At 42.5% G+C, this 25559-nt stretch overlaps 1 protein-coding gene across 2 annotated transcripts in view; it reads right to left on the bottom strand.

Annotated features, from left to right (window-relative positions):
• Positions 1-20643, bottom strand: part of CCDC125 (coiled-coil domain containing 125) — a 28776-nt gene extending 8133 nt beyond the window's left edge. For both annotated transcript variants that reach the window (XM_068990643.1, XM_068990644.1), the window contains exons 1-8: positions 20506-20643; positions 12293-12742; positions 9152-9210; positions 7168-7254; positions 6099-6176; positions 5013-5098; positions 3064-3146; positions 749-867 (exon numbers count right to left, since the gene is read on the bottom strand). In XM_068990643.1, coding sequence (XP_068846744.1) covers positions 749-867; positions 3064-3146; positions 5013-5098; positions 6099-6176; positions 7168-7254; positions 9152-9210; positions 12293-12602 — 822 coding nt within the window. In that variant the 5' untranslated portion in view covers positions 12603-12742; positions 20506-20643. The remainder of the gene's footprint in view (positions 1-748; positions 868-3063; positions 3147-5012; positions 5099-6098; positions 6177-7167; positions 7255-9151; positions 9211-12292; positions 12743-20505) is intronic.
• Between the last annotated feature and the right edge of the window lie 4916 nt (positions 20644-25559).

The raw sequence follows: 25559 nt of genomic DNA, 5'->3' as shown, positions 1-25559 counted from the left end.
TTCTGTACCTCCGTTAACCTCATTTGTAAAATAAGGATTTAACAGTACTCACTTTATTCAGTAGTTGTGAGAATTAAATGTATAAATCTATGCAAAGCACTCAGAACAGTATCTGGTGCTTACTAAGGACTATGTATTTGCTATTATGAGTAGAAGTTACTTTATTTGAAGTTCTGTAATAAGTGAATGGCTACTCCCTCTCACAGATGTTTATTTCTCATGAGTCCCCAGGACCCTTTTTATCTTATCAGCCAAACTTCTACCTTGTAAGACATTTCACACCTCAGCAAGCAAATAACAAGGCATCAGCAGATTTTTATTCTGGACCTGGCTCAACCCCAGACTGATTGCGTCACTTCAGGGAGGTAAATGAAACTGAGCCTGAGTTTCCTCCGTAAAATGGGGCTGATACCTGCTTTGCAGCCTTCACAAGACCATTACAAAGATCAGCTTTTAAAATGTGTGGGAAAGTACTCTCCCATGGTAAGCCTCTACCCAGGGGAGATGACTAACTAGTTTCTCCTGAAACTAGACAAAGGAAATAGAAGGAGCAGGAAGCGGCAAGCTCATCCCCTAATGCCCAAAGGGTATAGTACCTGCAAGGCTGAAGAAGGGACACAGGCCTCTCACCCTCAGTCTTAAGGTGCTCAGCACGTTGCTATTGTAGACATGGAGATGACGGTGATCACAGAAACATAACACAAGTGAAAAATTCCCTCCTGCTAAATTTTCAGAACTGCTTACCTACCTCAAGACCTGAAACCTCTGTAAAGCCACTTCTATCCTGGCAGGTGTCTTCCTGAGCCATCTTCTGCTGCTGTTTGATATCAAGCATGGCGAGCACCTCCAAATACTGTTGATTCAAAACTGGGAAGGGCCATGTAAGAAAGTGTTAGTCATGAGGTCTAACTCCAGCTTCACCTAACCCACTTAAACTAACATCATATACTTATTTCCTTTAAGCAAGGGATATAGTTACCCACAAAATCTGCCTCCAGCCAGAAAATCTACCTGAAAGAATAGTGGGTATTAGTAGGTATTAATATACCACGTGCATGCGTACTTAGTCGTGTCCGACTCTTTGCGACCTCATGGACTGTAGCCCACCAGGCTCCTCTCTCCACAGGATTTCCCAGGTAGGAATACTGGAGTAGGTTGTGATTTCCTCCTCCAGGGGATGTTCCTGAGCCAGGGACTGAACTCCAGTCTCCTGCATCGGCAGGCACATTCTTTACCACTGAGTCACGTAAATACACATGTTCAGTTCAGTTCAGTCGCTCAGTCATGTCCGACTCTGCGACCCCATGAACCGCAGCACTCCAGGCCTCCCTGTCCATCACCAACTCCTGGAGTTCACCCAAACCCATGTCTATCGAGTCAGTGATGCCATCCAGCCATCTCATCCTCTGTCGTCCCTTTCTCCTCCTGCTCCCAATCCCTCCCAGCATCAGAGTCTTTTCCAATGAGTCAACTCTTCACATGAGGTGGCCAAAGTACTGGAGTTTCAGCTTTAGCATCAGTCCTTCCAATGAACACCCAGGACTGATCTCCTTTAGAATGGACTGGTTGGATCTCCTTGCAGTCCAAGGGACTCAAGAGTCTTCTCCAACACCATGGTTCAAAAGCATCAATTCTTTGGCGCTCAGCTTTCTTCACAGTCCAACTCACATCCATACATGACTACTGGAAAAACCACAGCCTTGACTAGATGGACGTGTAACACTAGATAAAAATGTTAATTAAAAAAAATAATTTTAAATTCGGCCAGGCTGGGTCTTTGTTGCTGCGCAGGCTTTCCTCTAGTTGTGGCAAGCGAGGACTGTTCCTAGTTTTGGTTCACAGGCTTCTCATTGTGGTAGCTTCTCTTGTTCCAGAGCATGGGCTCCAGGGCACACGGGCTTCAGTAGTTGCACCTCCCAGGCTTGAGAGCACAGGCTCAGGAGCTGTGGTGCACTGGCTTAGCTGCTCCAAGGTATATAGGATCATTCCCAGGCCAGAGACTGAACCCACGTCTCCTGCATTGGCAGGCAGATTCTTTACCACTGAGGCACCAGGGAAGGCCAAAATGTTATTTTTAATGTGGAAGGATCTTGCCCAAAAGAAATTTGTAGGATTTTCAAAAAGAGACATACGGTATCTACACTATGAGATAATCAGACAGTGAGATCACATATACTACATTAATGTACTGTCTGTGTTGAATTAATGTACTGTACCAGCTCTCTAAACTCTATCAGACTTTTGTTTTAGTTAAGAGTTTTCATAAGAGGCTCTCAACCCAAATACTTAGAATAACAGGGGTCCTGCTATTTACTGTGGATCAGAAAACAGTAACTTTTCCTCTCTTCTTGCAGAGTAGAAGGATGAGGAGGAAGCACAGGGCTAGTGGTTAGCAGTTTCTGTCCTGGCACAAACCCAACAAGAAGGAAATCACTATCTGCTCAGATCACTGGTGTGGAGAAGCATGTCTGTGCCTGCAGTTCTCACCTGGGGCATCGCCACGGTTCACTTACTACACTATGGAAAGTGCCGCTCTTGGGCCGGTAGCCCAACTGAGCACTCATCTTATCCCTTTCAAGCCACCATTTTAAAAAACAGTTTCTGCTGGGAATTCCCTGGTGGTCAAGTGGTTAGAACTCTGGGCTCTCAGTGCCAAGAACTCAGGTTTGATCCCTGGTCAGGGAACTAAGATCCCACATGCCACGGGACAGATAAGCCCATGCGCCACGACTGCCGAACCCTTGTGCCTAGGGCCCGTGCTCCCTAGGGCCCGTGCTCCCCAAGAGGGGAAGCCACTGCAATGAGGAGCCTCACACCGCAACAGAGTAGCCCCTGCTCAAGGCAGCTAGAGAAAGCCCTAGTGAAGCAAACAAAGACCCCCTGCAGCCAAAAATAAATTTTTAAAAAAAGAAAAAAACTAATGCATTTCTTCTTTTATTCTTAAAATATATTACTTCAAAATATTAGCACCTTGTCTTTTCATATGTGTATTCTTAACATAGGACAAAACTGATCTTTTAACATAATATTTTTAAAAAATTATCAAAGTACCATTCTACTTACTTGCATTTTCAGACTTGAGCATTTTAATTTCTTCTGTTTTTAGTTTCAAAGTTTCTTTGAGGACTGCATTTTCACAGTTTAGCCTGGAAAAGAGTTCCCTCCAAATCATTAAAACATTAACATTTTGTAGTTGAATATTTAATCCCATAGTTAGAACATTAAAACCCAAATATAATTTTTCTTACTTCAAAATTGTCTAGAATTTATATGTGTAACAAAAATTTAAAAGAATGTGGTAAGATTCTGTACTTACTCTTAACACTTCTGTATATTTACCTGAGAAAATCAGAACCAGAAATAACTGTAAGGCATCTATCTTGAACACTCGTATCTCTTTACTAAAGTTTCAATCAACTTAATAACCATTTGAACACCAACTACATGCTTAGGACACCTTCCAAAATTTACATAAAAAGCTACATAAGTAGCTTGGGGACTTATTTATAACTGAAAATTTGTACTTCCTATGTGGGGACTATAGCCAACAATTACTGTACAGTATTTGAAAGTTACTAAGAAAGTAGATCTTAAAAGTTCTCAATGTAAGAAAAAAATGTAATGATGTATGACAATGAATATTAACTAGATTTATTGTAATGGCTATTTTACAACATATGCAAATACTGAATCATTATATTGTACACCTGAAATTAACACAATGTTATTTATATGTCAGTAATACCTTAATTTAAGAAAAAGAGACATAGGGAGCTTTATCTATTGAATGAAAGTTGGAATTACTTACAGGAGTTCTTAAATTCCCCAACACCAGAGGTTTAAAAAAAATTGCTTTTGTAATTAAAAACAGTAGCCAGATCACCTGGTCTAATTTGTAACTTTAAATAAAATACCTATCAAGACATGCTATGATATTCCTAGGGAATATTATATCCTGTGCTTGGGATATAATATCATTTATCCCAAATGCTATAGGCCATAGGCCTCATATCATTAGAACAGTGATCATGAAGTTCAAGTTTCTCAATTAAAAAGTGAAATGTGATTCACATCACAAGAAAAAAAAATCTGTAACCATGTACGGTGACAGATATTGACTAGACTTACTGTGGTGAACATTTTGCAATATGAACAGGTGCTGAGCGCATTGTGTTGTACACCTGAACTAATGTAATATGTTGGTTACATCTAAAAAAATGTAAATCTAAGGCATCCCCTTTCCATGAATTACCTAACAAATTAATAAAATGTGAAATCACTTTTTCAAGCAATGTCTACAGCCCTTGAACAAAGCAGAAAAATATTACCTCTATTTATATTTATGTATTTAACTACAAAGAGAGAGAAAGAAAGGTAAAAAGAATGATAAAGTAAATGTCGTAAAGAGTTAAAATTTGGAAAATCTTGGTGAAAGATATATAGGAATTATTTGTACTGTTCTTACAACTTTTCTGTAAGTCTTCAATTATCTCAAAGTAAGAAGTAATAAGCTAAAAAATTAGGTACTAAAGCCATCTATAACCCCAGGTATCAATTTCTCAATGACTGACCTTGTAAATATGCTATAAAGTTATTAAATAAATTCACACTGATAAAAAAGTTGTTCAGAAGACTGTAAAAATCAGTGCCAATGCTAAAATAACTTCAGAAACAATTATTAAACAGTATTTTAATACACAATTTATACTGTATTTTTTTTTAAAGAAAACAGTAACAGTAAAATATGGAACTGGTAAACAGATAAGCAACATGAATTTCATTTTTTATTTTTGGCCACACCATACAGCTTGCAGGATCTTAGTCCCCCGAGCAGGGATTGAACCTGAGGCCCCAGCAATGAAAACGCTGGGTCCTAACCACCAGACTGCCAAGGAATTCCCTGAATTTTATGTTTACAATTAGGTCAAAGAAGAAGAAAGCCTAAGCTACACTTAAATTATACACAGTTTAAAATTTTCCAAAGAAAAAATATGGAATAATAATATACAAACCTGTCATATTTTTGGATCCAAGATTCCTCTATATTTTTAAATCTATTCTGATCAAATTCTATTTCCCACTGCAAAGCATTTATTTCCTATAGAAAAAAAATAGCACTGTCAAGGAAAATTACTACAATTAAATCATTTTATGACTTAACACATAACAGAAATAAATCATTTAGTCATTTCACAGAGCTAGGCTAAAGAGAAAACACTAATTATTGCTCAAAAAGAGTCTGTGACACTTGTAAACGCATATAACATGCCTCTTTAGCACTCAAAAAGCTTTTCTGAAGGTTACTTATTAGAAAAATTTCAAATTGTCTAGCTTCAAATTTTGCTGGCTTGAGCCTAGATTTTTCATCACCTCCAATCCATGCAGACCCCAAAATACACTCTTGGAAGTCTGAGCCCAGGACACTCCCATCAAGGGAGAGTGAAACAGACACAGGAATGTGACCACTTAGAGTGATTCCTAACCACTTTAAAAGAAAATCCCTTTTCATGATGGTTTATCACAGGACATTGAGTTCCCTGTGCTATACAGTAGGACCTTGCTGCTTATCCATTCTGTGTATAACAGTTTACATCTGCTAGGCCCAAACTCCCAGTCTGTCCTTCTCAAACTCCTCACCCCTTGGCAACCACAAGCCTGTTCTCCATGTCTGCGAGTCTGTTTCTGTTTTGTAGATAGGTTCATTCGTGTCATATTTTAGATTCCACATATAAGTGATATCACAGGGTATTTGTCTTCCTCCTGACTTACCTCACTTAGTATGATAATCTCTAGCTGCTTCCATGCTGCTGCCTAATTACCTTTTTAGTGAAGATGAAATAGAGGCAAGCACTGCAGGGCAAGTAGAGGAAGAAAAATAGAAAAAGAAGAGAAACAGAAGTGTCAGTTTGGCAGGGTTAGCCCATGTGACAATCTGGTTTGGATTATAAGATCCAAAAGGAAAGGGACTGTATGAAGCTGAAGCACATCTGCTGGAAGCTATGCACAAATGACGTAACCATTGGCATGGTGACTTTTAAGGAAATTCTATTGGAAAGACTATTGAACTGAACAAGACCATGCTACAAGTGCTCAAATACCTTCTCCAAGGATCTCTTTTGTTCCATAGTTTTTTGAAGCACTGCCTGGGTATGACTTGTGGCTTTGCCAAATATTGCCTAAGAAAAATAAAGACATATCAGTATAAATTAAATATCTGATCACCCTTATATACAAGGTGAAGTTCACATCTTTATTCTTCACATTTTTAAGACAGCAGAAAACTGCCTTGAGATGAGAATTCCCACAGAGACCACCTTTTGTATAGAGTCTGATAGTTCAAAATCAGAAGATCTTGGTTTGTTTCTTTCCCAATGACTGTGAGAATGAACGAATGAATGGATTTCCCACACAAAAACGAATCCATGAACATTCACAGCAGTATGATTTATAACAGCCAAAATGTATTAATATAAACCACATAAATGCCTATCAACTGGTGAATGGATAAGCAAAATGTGGTATAGCTACACAATGGAATATTATTTGGTAATAAAAAAGGAAGCAAGCACTGGCACATACTACAACATGCATGAACCTTAAAAATATGCTAACTAAAAGAATCCAGAGGCACAAGAATCTAGACACATGCTGTATGATTCTGTTTATGAAACAGAAAAGGCGAAGCTGTAGAATAGACAGCAGATAGTGCTTGTTCGGGGATAGGAATCGGAGTAACTGCTAATGGCTAAGAGGTTCCTTTTGGCAGGAGATGGAAATAGTATAAATCAGGTTGTGATGATGGTTACACAAGTCTGTATTTAGTAAAAATAAATTGTATGCTTAAAACAAGTGAAATTTATGACATATAAGTTTTATCTTAATAAAGCTGTTTTTAAAATCTGTAGCTAAAAATAAAAACTGTAGTAAGCACTGATGCTTTTATTTTAAAAGCTAAAGCCAGGGAGTTCCTTGGTGATGTACTGGTTAGGATTCAGCTCTTCCACTGCCATGGCCCAGGGTTCAGACCCTGCTTGGGTAACTGAGATCCTGCAAGCTGTGCAACACAGCCAAAGATATAAAAATAAAGATAATGAAAAACAAAAGCTAAAATCATACTACTTATCACTGGAATGTGTACCTGATGAAAGTTTGAAAATAACTTCTTACCATGCTTTGAAGAATTTTCAATGCTTCCTCTTTACCTTCAAGTTGTCTTTGAGATGCCTCAAGCTCAGTTTTCAAAATTTCTACCTCCTGAAGAGAAAAATATAATCAGTCTTCCTATCTGTAATATATGCAACCCCTAATGATCAACTTAGCATACATTTAAGCTCAACATTCACTTTGACTCAAAGCACTCTGACCTTACAAAATGAGGTTGGAAATTCCTCCAGGCTATATAAGTGGACCAGAGAGGCTAAAACTGAGATCATTACTATCAGATATCAGTTATGTCTAAAAGCCCAAATCTTTTGCTTTTACCTACCTAGGCCACACAGTTGTGGGAGTATGTGTGTGTTTGCTTCTGCTTTTTGGCCACACATGAAGCTTGTGGGATTGTGTGTGTATGTGTGTGTGTGTGTGTATTTGCTTCTGCTTTTTGGCCACATGTGAGGCTTGTGGGATTGTAGTTAGTTCCCCAACCAGGGATTGAACCTGAGCTGCTGGCAGTGAGAGTGCAGAGTCCTAACCACTGAACCACCAGGGAATTCCCTAGGCTCCACAGTTAATAATTTGGAGAAAAATCTTTAGACCATGTAAATTAAGCACATGCTCATCCATATAGCTCCATGAGCTATTAATATTATGGCTTAGACTGTGCCCTCTATCCCAAAAGACATGTTCAAGCTTTAACCCCTGGTACCATAAATTCGACCTTATTTGGAAACAAGGTCTTTGCAGATGTAATTAAAGTCATACTGGGTTAGGGCAGGCCTCAATTCAATGACCGGTGTGATGCAGCTACAAGCCGAAGACTGTTGGTGGCAACCACCAGAAGTAGGAAGGTTGTAAAGGTCCCTCTAGACCCTTCAGAGGGTACATGGTCCAACCACACCTTGATTTCAGGCCTCTGAAATTAAAAGACGCTTACTCCTTGGAAGGAAAGTTATAACCAACCTAGACAGCATATTAAAAAGCAGAGACATTACTTTGTCAACAAACGTCCGTCTAGTCAAGGCTATGGTTTTTCCAGTGGTCATATATGAATGTGAGAGTTGGACTATAAAAAAAGCTGAGTGCTGAAGAATTGATGCTTTTGAACTGTGGTGTTGGAGAAGACTCTTGAGAGTCCCTTGGACTGCAAGGAGATCCAACCAGTCCATCCTAAAGGAGATCAGTCCTGGGTGTTCATTGGAAGGACTGATGTTGAAACTGAAACTCCAATACTTTGGCCACCTGATGCAAAGAGCTGACTCATGCGAAAAGACCCTGATGCTGGAAAAGATTGAAGGTGGGAGGAGAAGGGGACGACAGAAGATGAGATGGCTGGATGGCATCACTGACTCAATGGACATGGGTTTGGGTAAACTCCAGGAGCTGGTGATGGACAGGGAGGCATGGCGTGCTGCAGTCCATGGGGTCGCAAAGAGTCGGACGCAACTGAGTAACTGAACTGAACTGAGCCTCCATAACTGAAAGAGCATCAAACTGCTCTTTTAAGCCACCAGTATGTCAGAGCAGCTCTAGGAAACCAGTAGAGCAGCTTTCACCAGAAGAGTTCTCAAATCACATGAAGACAGCTTTCCTGTGCCTGAGAGGACAGCCACCCGCATTGGAACTCCTACTCCCAAGCAAGATGGATGACCTCCGCAGACCACCTGGGTGCTTTCTGGGCCTCTGACTTGAAAGAGGTTAAATTAAGTCAGGTTATTTCAAGCCACACATTCTGGGAAGACAGATGAAAGGGAGTGACTACTATTTTCTCTAGGAGATTAGAGAAGTAAGATGGAAAGGAGGACAGGAGGGCATGTTTACATAAACAGCCTTTTTGAGAGATAAGGAGGCCAGTTGGAAGTTAGGAGCTTGCCACCATGGCTCGAGAATGTCTGGAAAGCCAACAATTGCATTCCATGCCATGTTAGTATCACTTAAACAAAATGTCAGTGGTCGTCATTCACATGAGAATTTGTATATCAGCCTGAGTACCTACCTCTAAAGTTTCATGAAGACGTTGCCTTAATTCCACATTTGACAACTCTGAATTAGAATCTATTAGAGGGAGAAAAAACTAAATATTTATTAAATATTTTCTTAAATTAGTTAAATATAGGACATTTGTTTACAAGATATCAAATACAGGCTTTCCCTAAATTGAAAAGAGAAAATAATTGTAATAAAACAATGATGATAAAAACAGGTAGCTTAAAACATTCCACAAATGAAAAGACACATACTTTTGAATCAAAAGATTCTTTTAAAAAAAGGACTCTTAAATAAAACTGTTGTTAATGAATTAGCTAACTACTATAACCAAATATAGTATCAAAAAAAACATGAATGTTCATGAGTGAAGTAAATGAATTTTGGTGTTTGGCTTAAGCCTATTCAATATCATGATATAAATGTCTAAGAAATAACCTGAGTTTAGTTTCTTTACAAGGGGAATGATGAGAATTCTCTAGTAACTTCACTTATTCTCTCCTTAATGTGATTAATTGAGACATTAAACTGAGTTTCCCAGGAACTTCATTTTCATCGCAGTCTCACTGGCAACAAAAAACACTGAACTGGTAAATTAGAGCAAGAGGACGGGAAGTAAAAAGAAGCAAAACAATGAGAATATTTGGAAATACATTAAAATTTCTCAAAAATTTTTTTGCTATTTTGAACTTTCATGAACATGACAGTATCCAAGGCAAAACCTAAGTCATGTTTTTACTCTGATAATTCAGGGTTCCAAGGAGGGACCAAAGTGACTCTGGGGTGACAGTGACAAGTTCTATTCTATTAGTACTTGTGATAGGCAGAATAATGGCCCCCAACAATGTCTACATCTTAATCCCAGAACCTGTGAATACCCAGCAAAAGGGACTTTTGCAGGTGTGATTAAGAACTTGGAGACAGATTATTCTGGATTACCCAGCTGGGCCAGATGTAATCACAAGGCTCCTTACAAATAAAAAGAGGCAGGGGAGTCAGAATTAGAGTGATGATGCAGCAGGAGAAAGACTCGACCAGCAACTGCAGGCTTCAAAGATAGAAGAAGGGGACCATGGACCAGGGGACTCAGCCTCTACAAGGTGGAAGAGGCAAGGGACAGGATTCTCCCCTGGAGCTTCCAGAAAGAAGGCAGTCACGCTAACACTATGATGTTAGCCCAGTGAAACCTACTTTGGGCTTCTGACCTACAGAACTGTAAGAGAATAAAATTTGTGTTGTTTTAAACCATTACATTTCTGATAATTTGGAAACTGCCTATTAGCAAGAGGAAATGAATACCATATTCTTACCTAGAATCAAGTCAACTCTGATGAAAAGACAAAAGTCCATAAACTCCCAAAATAGGAGCTCATACCATTACTATTTTCCTGGGTTGGGAAGATCCCCTGAAGAAGGAAATCGCAATCCACTCCAGTACTCTTGCTGGGAAAGTCCCATGGACAGAGAAGCCTGGGAGGCTACAGTCCATGGGGTCGCAAAGAGTTGGACACGACTGAGGGACTTCACTTTCACCATTACTATTATTTCTTATTTATATCCCAGTAGTTTCCTAAAGTTTCTAATGCTCAGTTTTCAACATCTTTCTTGCAAAACAGTATCCATCCTCTATGCATGATAAAGACTTTGAAGAAAAATATATAAATAATCTCATCTTAATTTCAAGGATTCTGAAGGACAGAGATCAATCCCTAGCTGCAACATGTTATTTGTACATCTGAAACCATGTTTCTTAAGTTATTTCCATGCTGTTCCACTTTGGAGGGGAAGTTTTACAACGGTGGATTACAAAAGATTCAGCCACACCAGAACTGTGCCACAGTGCAGGCAGGGGCCGGTCCACCAGTTCCCAGCCACTTCAGGGATGTTAACGTTCTATCACAAGATGATTCTGAGTATTACTCTCTCCTTAGTGTACAAGCAGAATTTATGTTTAGTTATGACAAATTAAGATTAATTTTGAGAATTTTATGATATCCCTAAAATAATCTGAAGCCTGTGTCCTGCCTGTAACACTCTTTCCCCAGATGAGCTCCGGGCTTGCAGTGCTCAAATGTCACCTCCTCAGGGAGGCCCTCCTGGATCTCTGCCTGAAACAGCAGTGCCTCTGCCTTCCAATCACTTACTGTCTTTTCATTTACTACTGCCTAAGGCTGTGGTTTTTCCAGTAGTCATGTATGGATGTGAGAGTTGGACTGTGAAGAAGGCTGAGCGCTGAAGAATTGATGTGTTTGAACTGTGGTGTTGGAGAAGACTCTTGAGAGTGCCTTGGACTGCAAGGAGATCCAACCAGTCGATTCTGAAGGAGATCAGTCCTGGGTGTTCTTTGGAAGGAATGATGCTAAAGCTGAAACTCCAGTACTTTGGCCACCTCATGGAAAAGACTGATGCTGGGAGGGTTTGGGGGCAGGAGGAGAAGGGGACGACAGAGGATGAGATGGCTGGATGGCATCACTGACTCGATGGATGTGAGTCTGAGTGAACTCCGGGAGTTGGTGATGGACAGGGAGGCCTGGCATGCTGTGATTCATGGGGTCACAAAGAGTCAGACATGACTGAGCGACTGAACTGAACTGAATGTTATATAGTTAATCTGCAGGTTTATTTTCTGTGTCCTCTACCATGAATGTGACCTCCATGACCTTAGAGCCTTTGACTATCTTGTTCACTGATGTTATTCCCAGAACCTGGTACTGTCGTGGGCACCTAACAGGTACCCAGCAAACGATTATCAAATAAGACCAAAAAAATTTAAAAATGAAATATACTTCGCAAGAAAAGTAAGGTAAGTAATCACTTATCGATATTACTAACATATATGTCAGCTAGCCAGTTCAGTCGCTCAGTCGTGTCCGACTCTTTGTGGCCCCATGGACTGCAGCAAGCCAGGCTTCCCTGTCTGTCACCAACTCCTGGAGCTTGTATGTAATGACACAGAATAACTACTTCGCAATTTGTATCACACTTGGAAACAGAAAGATCAATTACTTTTATACCATCACCAATCAATCTCTAGAGGTGAATAAAGATAAATATCTAAAACCCATGATGGTGACCCATCTTCACGCACTGGAAGGCTGACAGCCTTGATCGCACTCGTAAGGGAGAAAAGGAGGACAGTAGGCATTCTTACCGGAGCTACTTTGTCGCTTGTGACAGGGAATTCGGGGCCCTTCCAGGTGTGTATCTTGAAAGCTCTTCTGACTGGAATACTGAAAAACGGCTCCGTTTCTTTCGTCCCCGTTTCTTGAAAAAAAGGGAGGACTAGGATTCTTTCCATCTGATCTTTTTCTAGATTTAAATAAATGTGAAACCTGCACTTCACAAATGCCGCCAGGCCTTCTTCCGAGGCCATACCCTAGGTCGCCTTCTGCCGTGTCATCGTCCTCTGTTTCCCAGGCCTGCCCCTCCGCCTCACTCGGCAGCCTCGCCACGCTGCTCATCAGTCACGTGCTTTCTTTACAATGGGCTGCCCTGCTGGCTCAGCAGTAAAGAATAATCCGCCTGCCAGTGCAGGAAACTGTCCCTGCGGGTTCTGTTCCTGGGTCGGGAAGGTCCCCTGAAGCCTTCCTTACCTAGTTACCTGTAGTTAAGAAAAAACAGCAGTTAAAATCCAATCAGTATAATCAGCGTTGGGTTTGCCAGGGAAGAAAAGGTCCTTTCTGCATCATGCTGGCACAGCCAGCGACGCACAAGCACACAGATGCCCCTGGCAACCCAACTGAAGCTATTTAACACTTCAGGACTTTTTAAATAAGAAAAAGAAAAATCTGACTCTGTATTTCTGAGGACACAGGACAGACTTTTACTGAATGCAATAATAACTGACCAGGATGAAGAGAGCAGGCTTTGCCAAGGAAACAACAGTCTTGACAAATGAGCTTCCAAAGGAAAGCATTCAGCTTTCACAAGCCTAAGAGCTGTACAAAATTCAGCAGTCTTGGGAGTTCCCTGGTGGTCCAGTAGTTAAGACCCTGGTCAGGGAATAAGATCCAACAAGCTGCAAGGTGGAGCCTATATAAATATATTCCAAAAAGTCTCTGAAAAATCAGTTTCCAATGACTAAGACCATCGTACCCCTGTCCTTTATGGTCCTTCATCTGCCTGAGATACTTAGGACTCTTGCACTCTCTCCTTCAGCTCTCCTTGGTTCATTGTCTATTTCTGTGCAGACACAATTAGGAGAGGTTTTGCTGGGTCCGTGACAGGTGGGAGGGAAGAAGGTTCCCTCTCCTGCCCCTACATCATCCCTCCCTCTCTTTTTTCTCAAACCAGGCCACATCTGTGATCAAAACCCTCCACTGTTTCTCAGCACAGAGTAAATGTCAAAGCCTTCCAATGGTGAGGGGCCCCAGGTTCCTCTCTGCCTGGCACCCTCACCCTGGGCCAGCCGCCCTGACCTCCCTGGTGGTGTTGACCCAGCCAGGCATTCCTGCCCCCGAGCTTCAAGTTCCCCATGCCCTGAACACTCTCTCCCCAGGGGATGCGCAGCTGGTCCCTCGCCTCTTTGGATCTTTCCTACAGTGTCTCCTTCTCAGTGCTGCCTTTCCTGGTACCCCACCTAAATTTGCCAACTCCTCCTCCCTCTCCTCCTTCTCTGCTTGATTTTTCTCTTTGGCATTTATGACCTTCTAGCATGCCCCTCCATATATTACTCATTTTTCAAAGCACACCACCAAAAGGGGGAAGATAGTACAAAACGGAGCCTCGGGAAGACCATGGTTTTTCCAGTAGTACTGTCTGGATGTAAGAGTTGGACCACAAAGAAGGCTGAGCTCCAAAAATTGATGTTTCTGAACTGTGGTGTTAGAGAAGACTCTTGAGAAGCCCAAGGACAGCAAGGACATCAAACCAGTCAATCTGAAAGGAAATCAACCCTGAATATTGGAAGGACTGATGCTGAAGCTGAAGCTCCAGTACTTTGGCCACTTGATGCAAGGAGCCAACTCATTGGAAAAGACGCTAATGCTGGGAAAGACTGAAGGCAGGAGAAGAAGGGGGTGACAGAGGATGAGATGTTTGGATGGCATCATTGACTCAACGGACATGGGTTTGAGCAAACTCCGGGAGACAGTGAAGGATAGGGAAGCCTGTGTGCTGCAGTCCATGGGGTCACAAAGAGTCGGACACGACGTGGCAACTGAACAACAACAAAAGGGAAGCAGAAGGTGGCTCTAGCTTGCCTACGATGCTTCTTAAAAAGCAGGGTGTCCTGAACACTTCCTCTGCCAGAGCCCAAACCTGCTCCTGAGAGCACCAAGTGGAATGCAAGCTCCACAGGGTAGAGACTTTTGTCTGAATCACACTGCAAGCCCAATGCCTAAACAGTTATCAGAGACATGATCTGTGCTCAACACATACTTTTAAATAAATGGATAAAGGAAGGAAGGAATAGACAAGCAAACTGAGGGACTTCCCTGGAGATGCAGTGGTTAAGACTCCTTGCTTCCACTGCAGGGGCATGGGTTCGATCCTGGTCGGTGAACTAAGATCCTGCGTGCCGAATGGCGCAATCAAAATACATAAACAGATATACATAGAGAAGTGTTAGTCACTCAGTCAGGTCAGACTCTTTGTGACCCCACGGACTGTAGCCTGCCAGGCTCCTCTGTCCATGGAATTCTCCAGGGAAGAATACTGGGGCGGGTTGCCATTCCCTTCTCCAGGGGATCTTCCTGATCTGGGGGTTGAACCCGGGTCTCCTTCATTGTAGGCAGATTCTTTACCATTGGAGCTACAGATACATAAATAAAAGATAGATAGATAAATAAACAGATAAATTAAAAAACTGAAATACTTGCCTGGGGTAAAAAAAACTGAACAGTCACCTTGGTAAGGCTCCCCACTGGATAACCTGGGACTAACTGCAGATGAAAATGCCATACAGAGAAATGCCCATCACTGAGCCCTCCCATGGCCACCTGCCTGGTGACAATGGCCTACCTGTTGGCTGAAGAGCACCAGGAATGCCCAGCCTTGTCCCTCCAGTACCAGGGCAGTTAAGAGGGCCTTTCACCACCAGGCATTTCAAAACAGCTGCTGCGCTGAAGTTGTTTAGAAACATTTCATCCTTTGCTCAAGACTCATGTTTTTTAAAAAAGGAAAATAAACAGATCCGATATCCTTTCTAAAGATCCTGCTGTTTAAGTAGCTGCTTACCAGGACATTCAAAATGGTTAAATCTCAGTCTTGTGTTTTTGCTGAAGTCGCTCTCTTAGTTTGCTGCTATTAAAAGCCCACATAGTTGCCAAATAAATCTATCATGTTTGAAAGGGATCCTGGTGCCCTTAGGGCCAAGATACCATATATTTTCAGTGTTTAATAACAAAGGCCCTTAAAAAATTTTAAAACAAAACAAAAAAAGGCCCTTAGAAAACTGGAAAAGATACATCATAAAAGAAGGTACATGGATGGAAAGAGACTCAGCATCATTCATCATGAAAGAACTGTAGATTTAAACCACAGCGAGATTCCACCACCTACCACTGACAATTCCAGGCGCTGCCGAGGATATGGACCCCACATACACAGCAGGCAGGAGTGTAAGACAGTGCAACCGCTGTGAAAGAGTCTGAAGGCTTCTTTCAAACAAGTGACCCATCAGCTGCATTTACCCAAGAGAATGAAAACACTGTTCATACAAAGATGTGTGCATGAATGTTCAGTTCTTCGGCTAATACTCAAATTAGCCAAAAAAAAAAAAAAAACCTGAAAACAACCCAAACGATCATCAACAGGAAAATGAACATATTGTGGTAGTCCACACAAAGAATATACTCAACAATAAATAACAAACTTCAGACGCATGTTGATAATATGACTCTTACATTATGCTAACAGAAGAACCATATACTGTATGAAATCTGGACCAACAGACAATAGATCAATGGTTTCCTGGGGTGGGAAGGATGAGGGAACTTCTCTGGAGTGATGAAAAAGTCTCGTGTCTTGGCTGGATGATAGTTTGTCAAATTCATTAAACCATACATTTAAAATGGTACCTTTTATTATATGTAAATTATACCTCAATAATAAGCTGTTAAAAAAAATTTTTTTTTTTAAGTAAGGGATCTTTTAACTGGACTAGGGGAAAAGATGAGAAGTGCATTAAGTGGTTTTGTAGTCCTTGGTAAGAAAATCATTAAACTGGATGTATTACGTTGGTAACAACTTTTAAACCATGATCTAATAATTGCCAGCACTTGTTGCTTACTAGACACTATTCTAAGTGCTCTACTTAGATTATCCTATTTAATCTCCACAAACACTTTAAAAGACAACACTACTATTGTTTAAGTCTACCTAGAGAAGTTAATGGCAACCCACTCCAGTACTCTTGCCTGGCAAATCCCATGGGCGGAGAAGCCTGGTGGGCTGCAGTCCATGTGGTCGCTAGGAGTCGGACACGACTGAGCGACTTCACTTTCACTTTTCACTTTCATGCATTGGAGAAGGAAATGGCAAACCACTCCAGTGTTCTTGCCTGGAGAATCCCAGAGATGGAGGAGCCTGGTGGGCTGCTGTCTCTGGGGTCGCACAGAGTCGGACACGACTGAAACGACTTAGCAGCAGCAGCAGCAGCAGAACCATTACACTGAAGTACAGAGAGGTTAAATAACACAGCTAGAGGACAGCCAGATTCTGAATCTAGACGCCTCATGTCAGAGATTCTGCTAGACTCTTAGCCATTGCTTTCTATCCTTCAGAGAATTTTAATGAGATTAATATCAGAGTAAAACCAAGTTTCTATTACTTATGACATCAAATAAAACTGAGAGTGAAAGTCTAGGATAGTTAGTTTGGCCAACACAGTATATTGGACCCATTTTTCCCCCAAATTTTTTATGAAATCCTCTTGGTTCCTTTATATGTTTATTTCCTAAATAAGTCTGTCTATTTTTATTTGTCAAGGTTGATAGCAAATTACTTATTGAATCAGAGACTAATCCCTAAAAGGCTGCACTAGAGCAGATTTCTGCTTATAAATTCAACCTCCTGCCTCTGTTAAGAAGGGTGTGGTCAGGGTCTGGCAGCCAGCAGTGAAGAAAATGGAATTGGTCAAGACAAAGGAAAAAAGCAGTAAGAGGAAAGAGTAAGCAATCACAAGATCAGCTAAGAATATTTTTCAAAGTGCCACATATATTCAGGTATCATAGGTATACCTTGCCACTGTTCAGAGGTGAATATGAGATTTCACATGGTCTAACGCTCTAGTGTTTTTTAAAATGTATCTTTGGGACACTTTTATATACTAAGTCTAGAGTGACTTTTTCATCACTCCAGAAAAGCTCCCTCCTGCTCTTTGAAGTTATCCTTCCCACCCCAGGCAACCATTGATGATAGTAATCTGTAATGCAGTCAAACTTGACTTTCAGAACACATTTCTTATAAGAAAGGAGAAAAGACCGAAGTTATATTCCATTCAACCACTTTTAAATGCATTCAAGGTTATCGACCAGGGAGGCAGCAGGAGGTGTGACAGAGAAAGCCCTGATCCAGGAGGCCGGGGTTCAAATCTCACACCACCACTTGCTGCTCTGTGATTCTGGACAAGTCATTTAACCTCTCAGAGCCTATGTCAGAATTTCCAAAATGGGTTTAAGCATAGCTACTTTATAGGCGGATTTGGGGCACTATTAATATACTTGAAATCAATGTTGGTTGATATGAATTTGAGTTTTAGTGTTTTCATTTGTCAAGTCAGGGGACTGGATAAGACTCTTTTGTTCTTTAGACCTCTAAAACTCTGATTCTATTGCAGCATTCTTCCAAGGTGTGCCCCAGGGAACCCTGGCTCTCTGGACTATTCAGTGTTGCTAGAAATAAAAGGATCCTTTTGGTTTTATTAAGAGTGTCTTTCTATGCCAGTACAGGCAAAATTATACAGAAAATTGCACGGCAGTGTCAGAGCCAGAACTAGAAACCACATCTCTGGCTCCCGGCCCACTTGCGAATGGCCCCTGGATGGACAGATGATGGACTGTGAGCAGACAAGCTCCTACTCTTCCGTTAAAACAACCCTGAATGGGACATGGGTCTTCCTAATTCCTAAATCTAAGACCTAGCCTCCTAATCCCTAAATTTAAGACAGCCTCACCCCTCTGTCTCCTTCACCTCTGCACAAGCTGTGATGCTACTGACTCGCCATGTCCAAGTTCCCCGTGGCTCCTCAGCCCCACAGGGGTCCCTGACTGCCTCCCACCTGCCCACTCAGACTCCTGTTCCTCTTCCTGTCCCTTTTGTATATATTTGGCTTCCTCTCCTAAATACTTTAAATATATATCTCTAGCTGGTTATCCTGCTAGCAATTCAAACACAGGTTGTTCAAAAATACTTTCATTGCACTCCCCACCTTCACCCCAGGTCTCCTCCTGAGTCCCCCATTTCTGCAAATCCATCAACCATGCTCCAAAACATTCAGGGACAAAAACTCCAGGATTTAGGCTTTTCCCCTTTTTCTTATTTTCTGGCCTTCGGTTGCCAAGGTTTCCACAAAATTTCCCCAAGCCATGTCCTTCTTTGGGCTGCCCTGGTGGCTCAGCGGTAAAGAATCCACCTGCCACGCAGGAACCACAGGAGAAGCAGCTTCAGTCCCTGGGATGGGAAGATCCCTTGGAGGAGGAAATGGCAACAAACTCCAGTATTCTTGCCTGGAGAATTCCACAGATAGAGTAGCCTGGAGTGCAACAGTCCATAGAGTCATAAAGAGTCAGACACGACTGAAGCAACTTGGCACGCACATACGCGTATGTCCCTCTTTGCACATCAACATCATAGCCCTGGATGAATTTCTCTCCTGGGCTAAACCAATACTCCCCTAACTGCTGCCAAATCAATCATCTCCAAGCACACATCCAATAATGCCCCCCTCCTGCCCTAAAACATGCCACAGCTCCCACGGCATATACAATGAAAGCAGGTGTCGCCCTTTTCTATAAGGTAACGGCAACTTTCACTTCCTGTGCCACGTGAACTCCCTGGGCACGCTCTGTGCTTCCGTGTGAGAGGTATTTTACCTGCTCCCAGGCCCCCGCAGCCTCATCTCCTTAAAGTCTCTGCTGCAGCCATTCTCCACCCCAGGGATCCCTTCTCCTCTCAGGACCCCCTCAGTTCACGACAGCCACTCCAGTAGCCCTCCTGAGTCCCCGGGGCCAGAAGCGTTTTCTCCCACCTCTGAGCCCTCTTAGCTCAGTGTTGTACCTTTCTAACAGTCCTTCCTTCCTTCCTGACTTGTGTTTTTATTGTACACGCCCCTAATGCACGTGTCTCATTTACTTGTGCATAACAGGTGTTCCAGAGACACTTCATAGATGGAACGGAAAAAGAAAACAGATTCCTGCTTGGAAAACTTGAACTAGAAACACCCACACCCTCTAGCCGGACAACTCTTTCCTTAGCAAACAAGTTGATCAAACAGACACCTAATTCCTGGCAAAAAAGGAAGTGACTTCAGCCCTTTCTGTAAACAATGGTCTACTACGTATCACTGTAGAATTCTGTTTAAATTTTTATGTTAAAATAATTTTAGATATACAGTAAGTTGCAAAGATAGTACCGTGAACTCCTGTATACCCTTTACCCAAATTCTTTTAATGAAGTATTTGGGTACATTTATCAAAAATAAGAAATTAACAATGATACACACACTTAACTAAACCATATGTCTGTATGTGTGTTAGTTGCTCTGTCGTGTCTGACTCTTTGGGACCCCATAGACTGTAGCCCTCCTGGCTCCTCTGTCCATGGAATTCTCCAAGCAAGAATATTGGAGTGGGTTGCCATTCCCTTCTCCAGGGGATCTTCCGGACCCAGGGATCAAACCCAGGTCTCCTGCATTGAAGGCAGATTCTTTACCGACTGACTTACCCGGGAAGCCCTAACTAAACCATATACTTTATCAGAATCTCCCCTTTCCCTTTGTTATTGTTCAGTCCCTCAGGCCCATCCAACTCTGCAACCCCATGGACTGCAGCACGCCAGGCTTCCCTGAAGTCTTTCACTATCTCCCAGAGTTTGCTCAAACTCATGTCCATTGAGTTGATGATGCCGTCCAACCATCTCATCCCCTGTCGTTCCCTTCTCCTCCTGCCCTTAGTCTTTCCTGCATCAGGGTCCTTTCCAGTTTCCCTACTTAAGTCCTTTGCTGTTCGAGGATCCAATCCAGGATACCACAATTCATTTAGTGAGCTACAGTTTTAACGTTCATAATTAGAAGAAAAAATATAGAAAAAGTAATAAAGGAGAAAGGGAGAGGGGCAGAAATAGAGTCTTTCAAACCTATTTCTCCTTTCTATAATGTCAGATAAGGCCATTAACTAGCATGAGGGAAAGGAGGAGCCCGTTTACCAGCTTGTCCACAACCTGCGGAGTTTCTCGAATTTGCGCAGCTGCTTCTTGGGGTCTGGCTCCACACCCTCCCCAGGATCCTTGACGGGTGAAGAACAGAGTGGGGCACGGCGAGCGGCACCCTGGCCGACTCGCGCCGCCCGCGTCTCGTCCCGACGGCCCCTAAGCGCGGTCACCGGGCGCGAGCCTCCTCGCCGCGCGCGCCGCCGCCCCTCCCCACACGTGAACGCGCGGCGCGGCCCCGATCGGGAAGGCGGCGCGGCGCCCGGGTCCCTGGCCCCGCCCCCTACCTCGGCGCCACAGTCTGAGCTCTCCCGGTTAGGATGCGGGGAGTAGGAGCTCTGTGCGACTTGGACACCCATAATGTCCCCAGATACAGCGCAACCGAGTTATAAATAATAGCTCGAGACCTCGAGAAACGACGAGGCCGTGTGTGCGTCACTGAAGGTAAAATGAACTGGTTCAAAGCTTAAGCCTCTGCTGCTGCTGCTGCTGCTAAGTCGCTTCAGTCGTGTCCGACTCTGTGCGACCCCATAGACGGCAGCCCACCAGGCTCCCTCGTCCCTGGGATTCTCCAGGCAAGAACACTGGAGTGGGTTGCCATTTCCTTCTCCAATGCACAAAAGTGAAAAGTGAAAGTCAAAGTGAAGTCGTGTCTGACTCTTTGAGACCCCAGGGACTGCAGCCCACCCGGCTCCCCCGTCCGTGGGATTTTCCAGGGAAGAGTGTTTAAGCCTCTAGGAGTCGCTTAAGAGAAGGATGGAGCTGAGCTGTAGCGGGGCTTTTGAAAAGAAGGGTTTCAGAGCCGAGGAATGAGGAGGCGTTTCAGGCCAAAGGAACTGCCAGGGCGAAGGCTAGGCAGTGGGAGGGAACCAGAGGGCAAAGCCTGGAGAACTGCTATTGAGGAGATCCATTTCTGTGAATTTCCTGAGAAAGACCCTACCTCCCTTCAACCCCACCCAAAACATGCCAGTCATTAGCTTCCTCACCTGGTGCAATGATTTTTATATTTCCTAATACCTCACGCGAAGAGTTGACTCATTGGAAAAGACTCTGATGCTGGGAGGGATTGGGGGCAGGAGGAGAAGGGGACGACAGAGGATGAGATGGGTGGATGGCATCACCCACTCGATGGACGTGAGTTTGAGTAAACTCCGGGAGTTGGTGATGGACAGGGAGGCCTGGCGTGCTGCGATTCATGGGGTCGCAAAGAGTGGGGCACGCCTGAGCGACTGAACTGAACTGAATACCCGACAGGGCTTCCCAGGTGGCTCAGTGGTAAAGAATCTGCTTGTCAACGCAAGAGACGGGGGTTCAATCTCTGGGTCAGGAAAATCCCCTGGAGGAGGAAATGACAACCCACTCGAGTATTCTTGCCTGGGAAATCCCATGAACAGAAAAGCCCGGCGGGCTACGCTCCATAGAGTCGCTAAGAATCAGACACGACTGAGCACACACGCATGCCTCCCTGGAGCAGGTGATGTGGACCTACCGTGGGCCTGTCTCCCAGAATCCATCTTGGTTAAGAGATTCACGCGCACACGTGGGAGGGCCCTACCAAGAGGGCAAGACTCTCTCTGAGCCCTCCCATGTGTCTATTCACACATACCTTTCTCCTCCTATAAACACTTGATTGTTTCACTACTTTACGTCTCTCCGTGGGAATTCATTTCTACACAGGTGACGGGCCAGGGCCTTGTCACTAGTCACTAGACTAGGATTCAGTACTCTCACTCCCAGAGCCTGACTTTCTGTCTCTGGCCAGGGAATCGAAATCCTGCTTCAAGCTGCTGCAGTCCCAGGCCACCTGAGATCACATTGTTTGTGTTCATCCTTCCACTAATACCACACTGACTGACTTTACCACAAATCTTGAAATCAGTTACTTTAAGTCTTCTAACTTGGTTCTTCTTCATCATTGTCTGGTTATTCTAGTTCTAGAATATAAATTTTACATTCAACTTATCCATTTTTATTTTAAAAGAGTATGTTGGAACTTAATTTATACATCAATTTGGAGAAAACTGACAATAATATTGAGTCTTGAAATTCATGAACACGGTGTGTGTTCATGAATTGGTTGGTTTAGTCGTGTCTAACTCTTTACGACCCTGTGGACCATAGCCCTGCCAGGCTCCTCTCTTCATGGGATCCTCCAGGCAAGAATACTAGAGTGGGTTTCCATACCTCCTCCAGGGCATCTGGGCACGTCTCCTGCATTGGCAGGTGGGTTCTTTACCACTAACACCACCTGGGAAGTCCACAAACGTGGTATATCCACCTATTTGGATCTTTTGATTTCTCATTTGAGTTTTCTGCATGCAGTTTGCACATATTTTGTTAGATTTATACCTAAAGTATGTAATGCTTTTTGGTACCATTTAAAATAGTATTGTTGTCATTACTGTATGGAAATACATTGTCTTTTCTGTATTGGCCTTGTATCCTGTGACTTTACTAATGTGACTTATTCAAGTAGCTTCTGTGTGGATTCTCTTTGGAATTTCTGCATAAATAATATCAACTGAGAATAGCTGATTTATTTCTTTCAGCTCTGTACATCTTTTATTTTCTTGCTTAATGAACAGCCTAGGACTTCCAGGATGACCAATTTGCTTTTTATTCACTAGTCTCACTTAACAAATTATAGTTTTCTAATCTCCCCTTCCATAAAAATAAACTCCTTAAAAAATAAACCTCTGGATGGATTTTAGGGATCCGTGAATCTTTTTAAAATATAAAATTTTATGTTAGTATTTAGATCGGTGTTTCCTTGAAGGAAGTGGGTTCATAGCTTACATGACTGTCAAAGGAATTTATATCATCGAAAGGATTAAAGGAACTAAACCTTTAGTAAAAGCACAGGTATAATTTCCATGATCTTGTTTTTCACATATGCAGCAACCAGAGTTATTAAGAACAGGGTTTTGTTTTTTGGCTGTGCCATGTGGGATCAAACACATGGCTCCTGTGGTGGCAGCTCAGAGTTTTAACCACTGGACTGCCAGGGAAGTCCCCCAAGACAAGTGTTTTTTCCACCTTGCCCTCTCCCCGCTCAACTGGAAAGAATAAATAGTTCTCTGCAGATTTGACTCTTGTTAAAGATAAACACAAATTCAAATGTTGTTAGGCACTGGTGGTAGGACATGCTTAGAATGCAGAAGAAATATAGCCCCACTAAGGCCAATACCTTATTTCAAAGCCCATAAAAATAAAAATATACCAAGAAGGGGATAAGGGGGAAAAATGACTGTTTATGCACATGTCAAAGCTTATTAAGATACTTTCAAACCTATGCTCCCTACAATGAAAGCAGAGTCTTAATTACTGGACCCCAAGGGAAGTCCCAGGACCCTTTTGAGAAACTGAATAAATCATGTTAAGAACTCTCATTCACAGAAATACAAAATGATTAAAAATGTGCCACACTTTTATCTCCTTAAGTTTGGTTTACATCACACTGCCTATTTAAACAAAAAGTTTACAAGTAGGTTTGGATAAAACTGAGACAAACAATAAGTAGGTTTAAGACTTTTTTTTCCAACTATAAATGTTAAAGCATTGTGATGAAAGCATTACATGAAAACCTTGGCCTGAAATTAACAAGCATATTTATATTTTTAAGAGTCTTATAATGCATACAGTTTGGTATTAGATTCCATTATTTCCTTTGTTGAAGGAACATCTTATTATGAGACAATGTCAGTGTTAGGATGGATAAGTAGTAGCAATCACTTGACAAGAGGATTTAGTGAATCTTAGTGAAAAAAAGTCTTTTCAAAACAGATTAGTGGGAATTCCCTGGTGCTCCGATGGTGAGGACTCCATGCTTCCACTGTGCAGGGCATGAGCACAGTTTGATCCCTGGTCAGGGAACTTAGATCCCACAGGCCACATGGATTGGCCAAAACAAACAAACAACAAAGTATTAGGGATCCAAAGGAAGATACACAAATGACTAATACATGGAAAGATGCTCAACATCACTGGTTGTTAGAGAAATGTATAAAACCAAAATGAAGCTACGACTGTGTATCTACAGGATGGCTATTAGGTGAACAGTAGCAAGTGTTGGCAAGAATATGGAGAATTAGATCTCCAATACATGGATGGTGAGAATAGAAAGTAATGCAACCACTTTGGAAAACATTTTGGCATATCCTCAAAATGCTAAACTCAGTTGCAATATGACCTAGCAATCTCCCTCTTTGCTATATCCAAGACAGTTAAAAACATATATCCACACAAAAACTTGTGCACTAATAAAATGTAATGCCCAAAATGGATACAATCCAACTATGCTGCTGATGTAATGGATAAACAAAATGTGGAATAGCCATACAGTGGAATATTATTCAACCATATTAAGGAATGAGGTACTCATTAAGGCTTCAACATGGATGATCATGAAAACACTATGCTAAGTGAAAGGAGCCAGGTACGAAAAACCACATATGACTCTATTTACAGAAAATCTCCAGAATATGCAAATCTAAGGGCTTCCCTTATGGCTCAGCTGGTAAAGAATCTGCCCACAATGTGGGAGACCTGGGTTTGATTCCTGGGTTGGGAAGATCCCCTGGCGAAGGGAAAGGCTACCCACTCCAGTATTCTGGCCTGGAGAATTCCATGGACTATATAGTCCATGAGATCACAAAGAGTCGACACGACTGAGAGACTTTGGGCTTCCCTGGTGGCTCAGAGGTTAAAGCGTCTGCCCAGAATGCGGAAGACCTGGGTTCAGTCCCTGGGTCAGGAAGATCCCCTGGAGAAGGAAATGGCAACCCACTCCAGTATTCTTGCCTGGAAAATCCCATGGACGGAGGAGCCTGGTGAGCTACAGTCCACAGGGTCACAAAGAGTCGAACACGACTGAGCGACTTCACTTTCACTTTCATAGCAATAAAGTGGACTAGTAATAGCAAGGGGCTAGGAGAAGGGAAGAATGGGCAGTGACTGCTAATAGGTATGGGATGTCTTTTGGTTGGGGTGATGAAAGTGTTACAGAATGGGATAGTTGCACAATCTTGTGAACATGATATTTTAAATGGACT

Source organism: Capricornis sumatraensis, chromosome 18 (genome assembly GCF_032405125.1).
Source record: "Capricornis sumatraensis isolate serow.1 chromosome 18, serow.2, whole genome shotgun sequence".
NCBI lineage: Eukaryota > Metazoa > Chordata > Mammalia > Artiodactyla > Bovidae > Capricornis > Capricornis sumatraensis.
The sequence above is the reverse complement of the archived record's forward strand: the minus strand, read 5'-3'. Positions and strand labels throughout refer to the sequence as shown.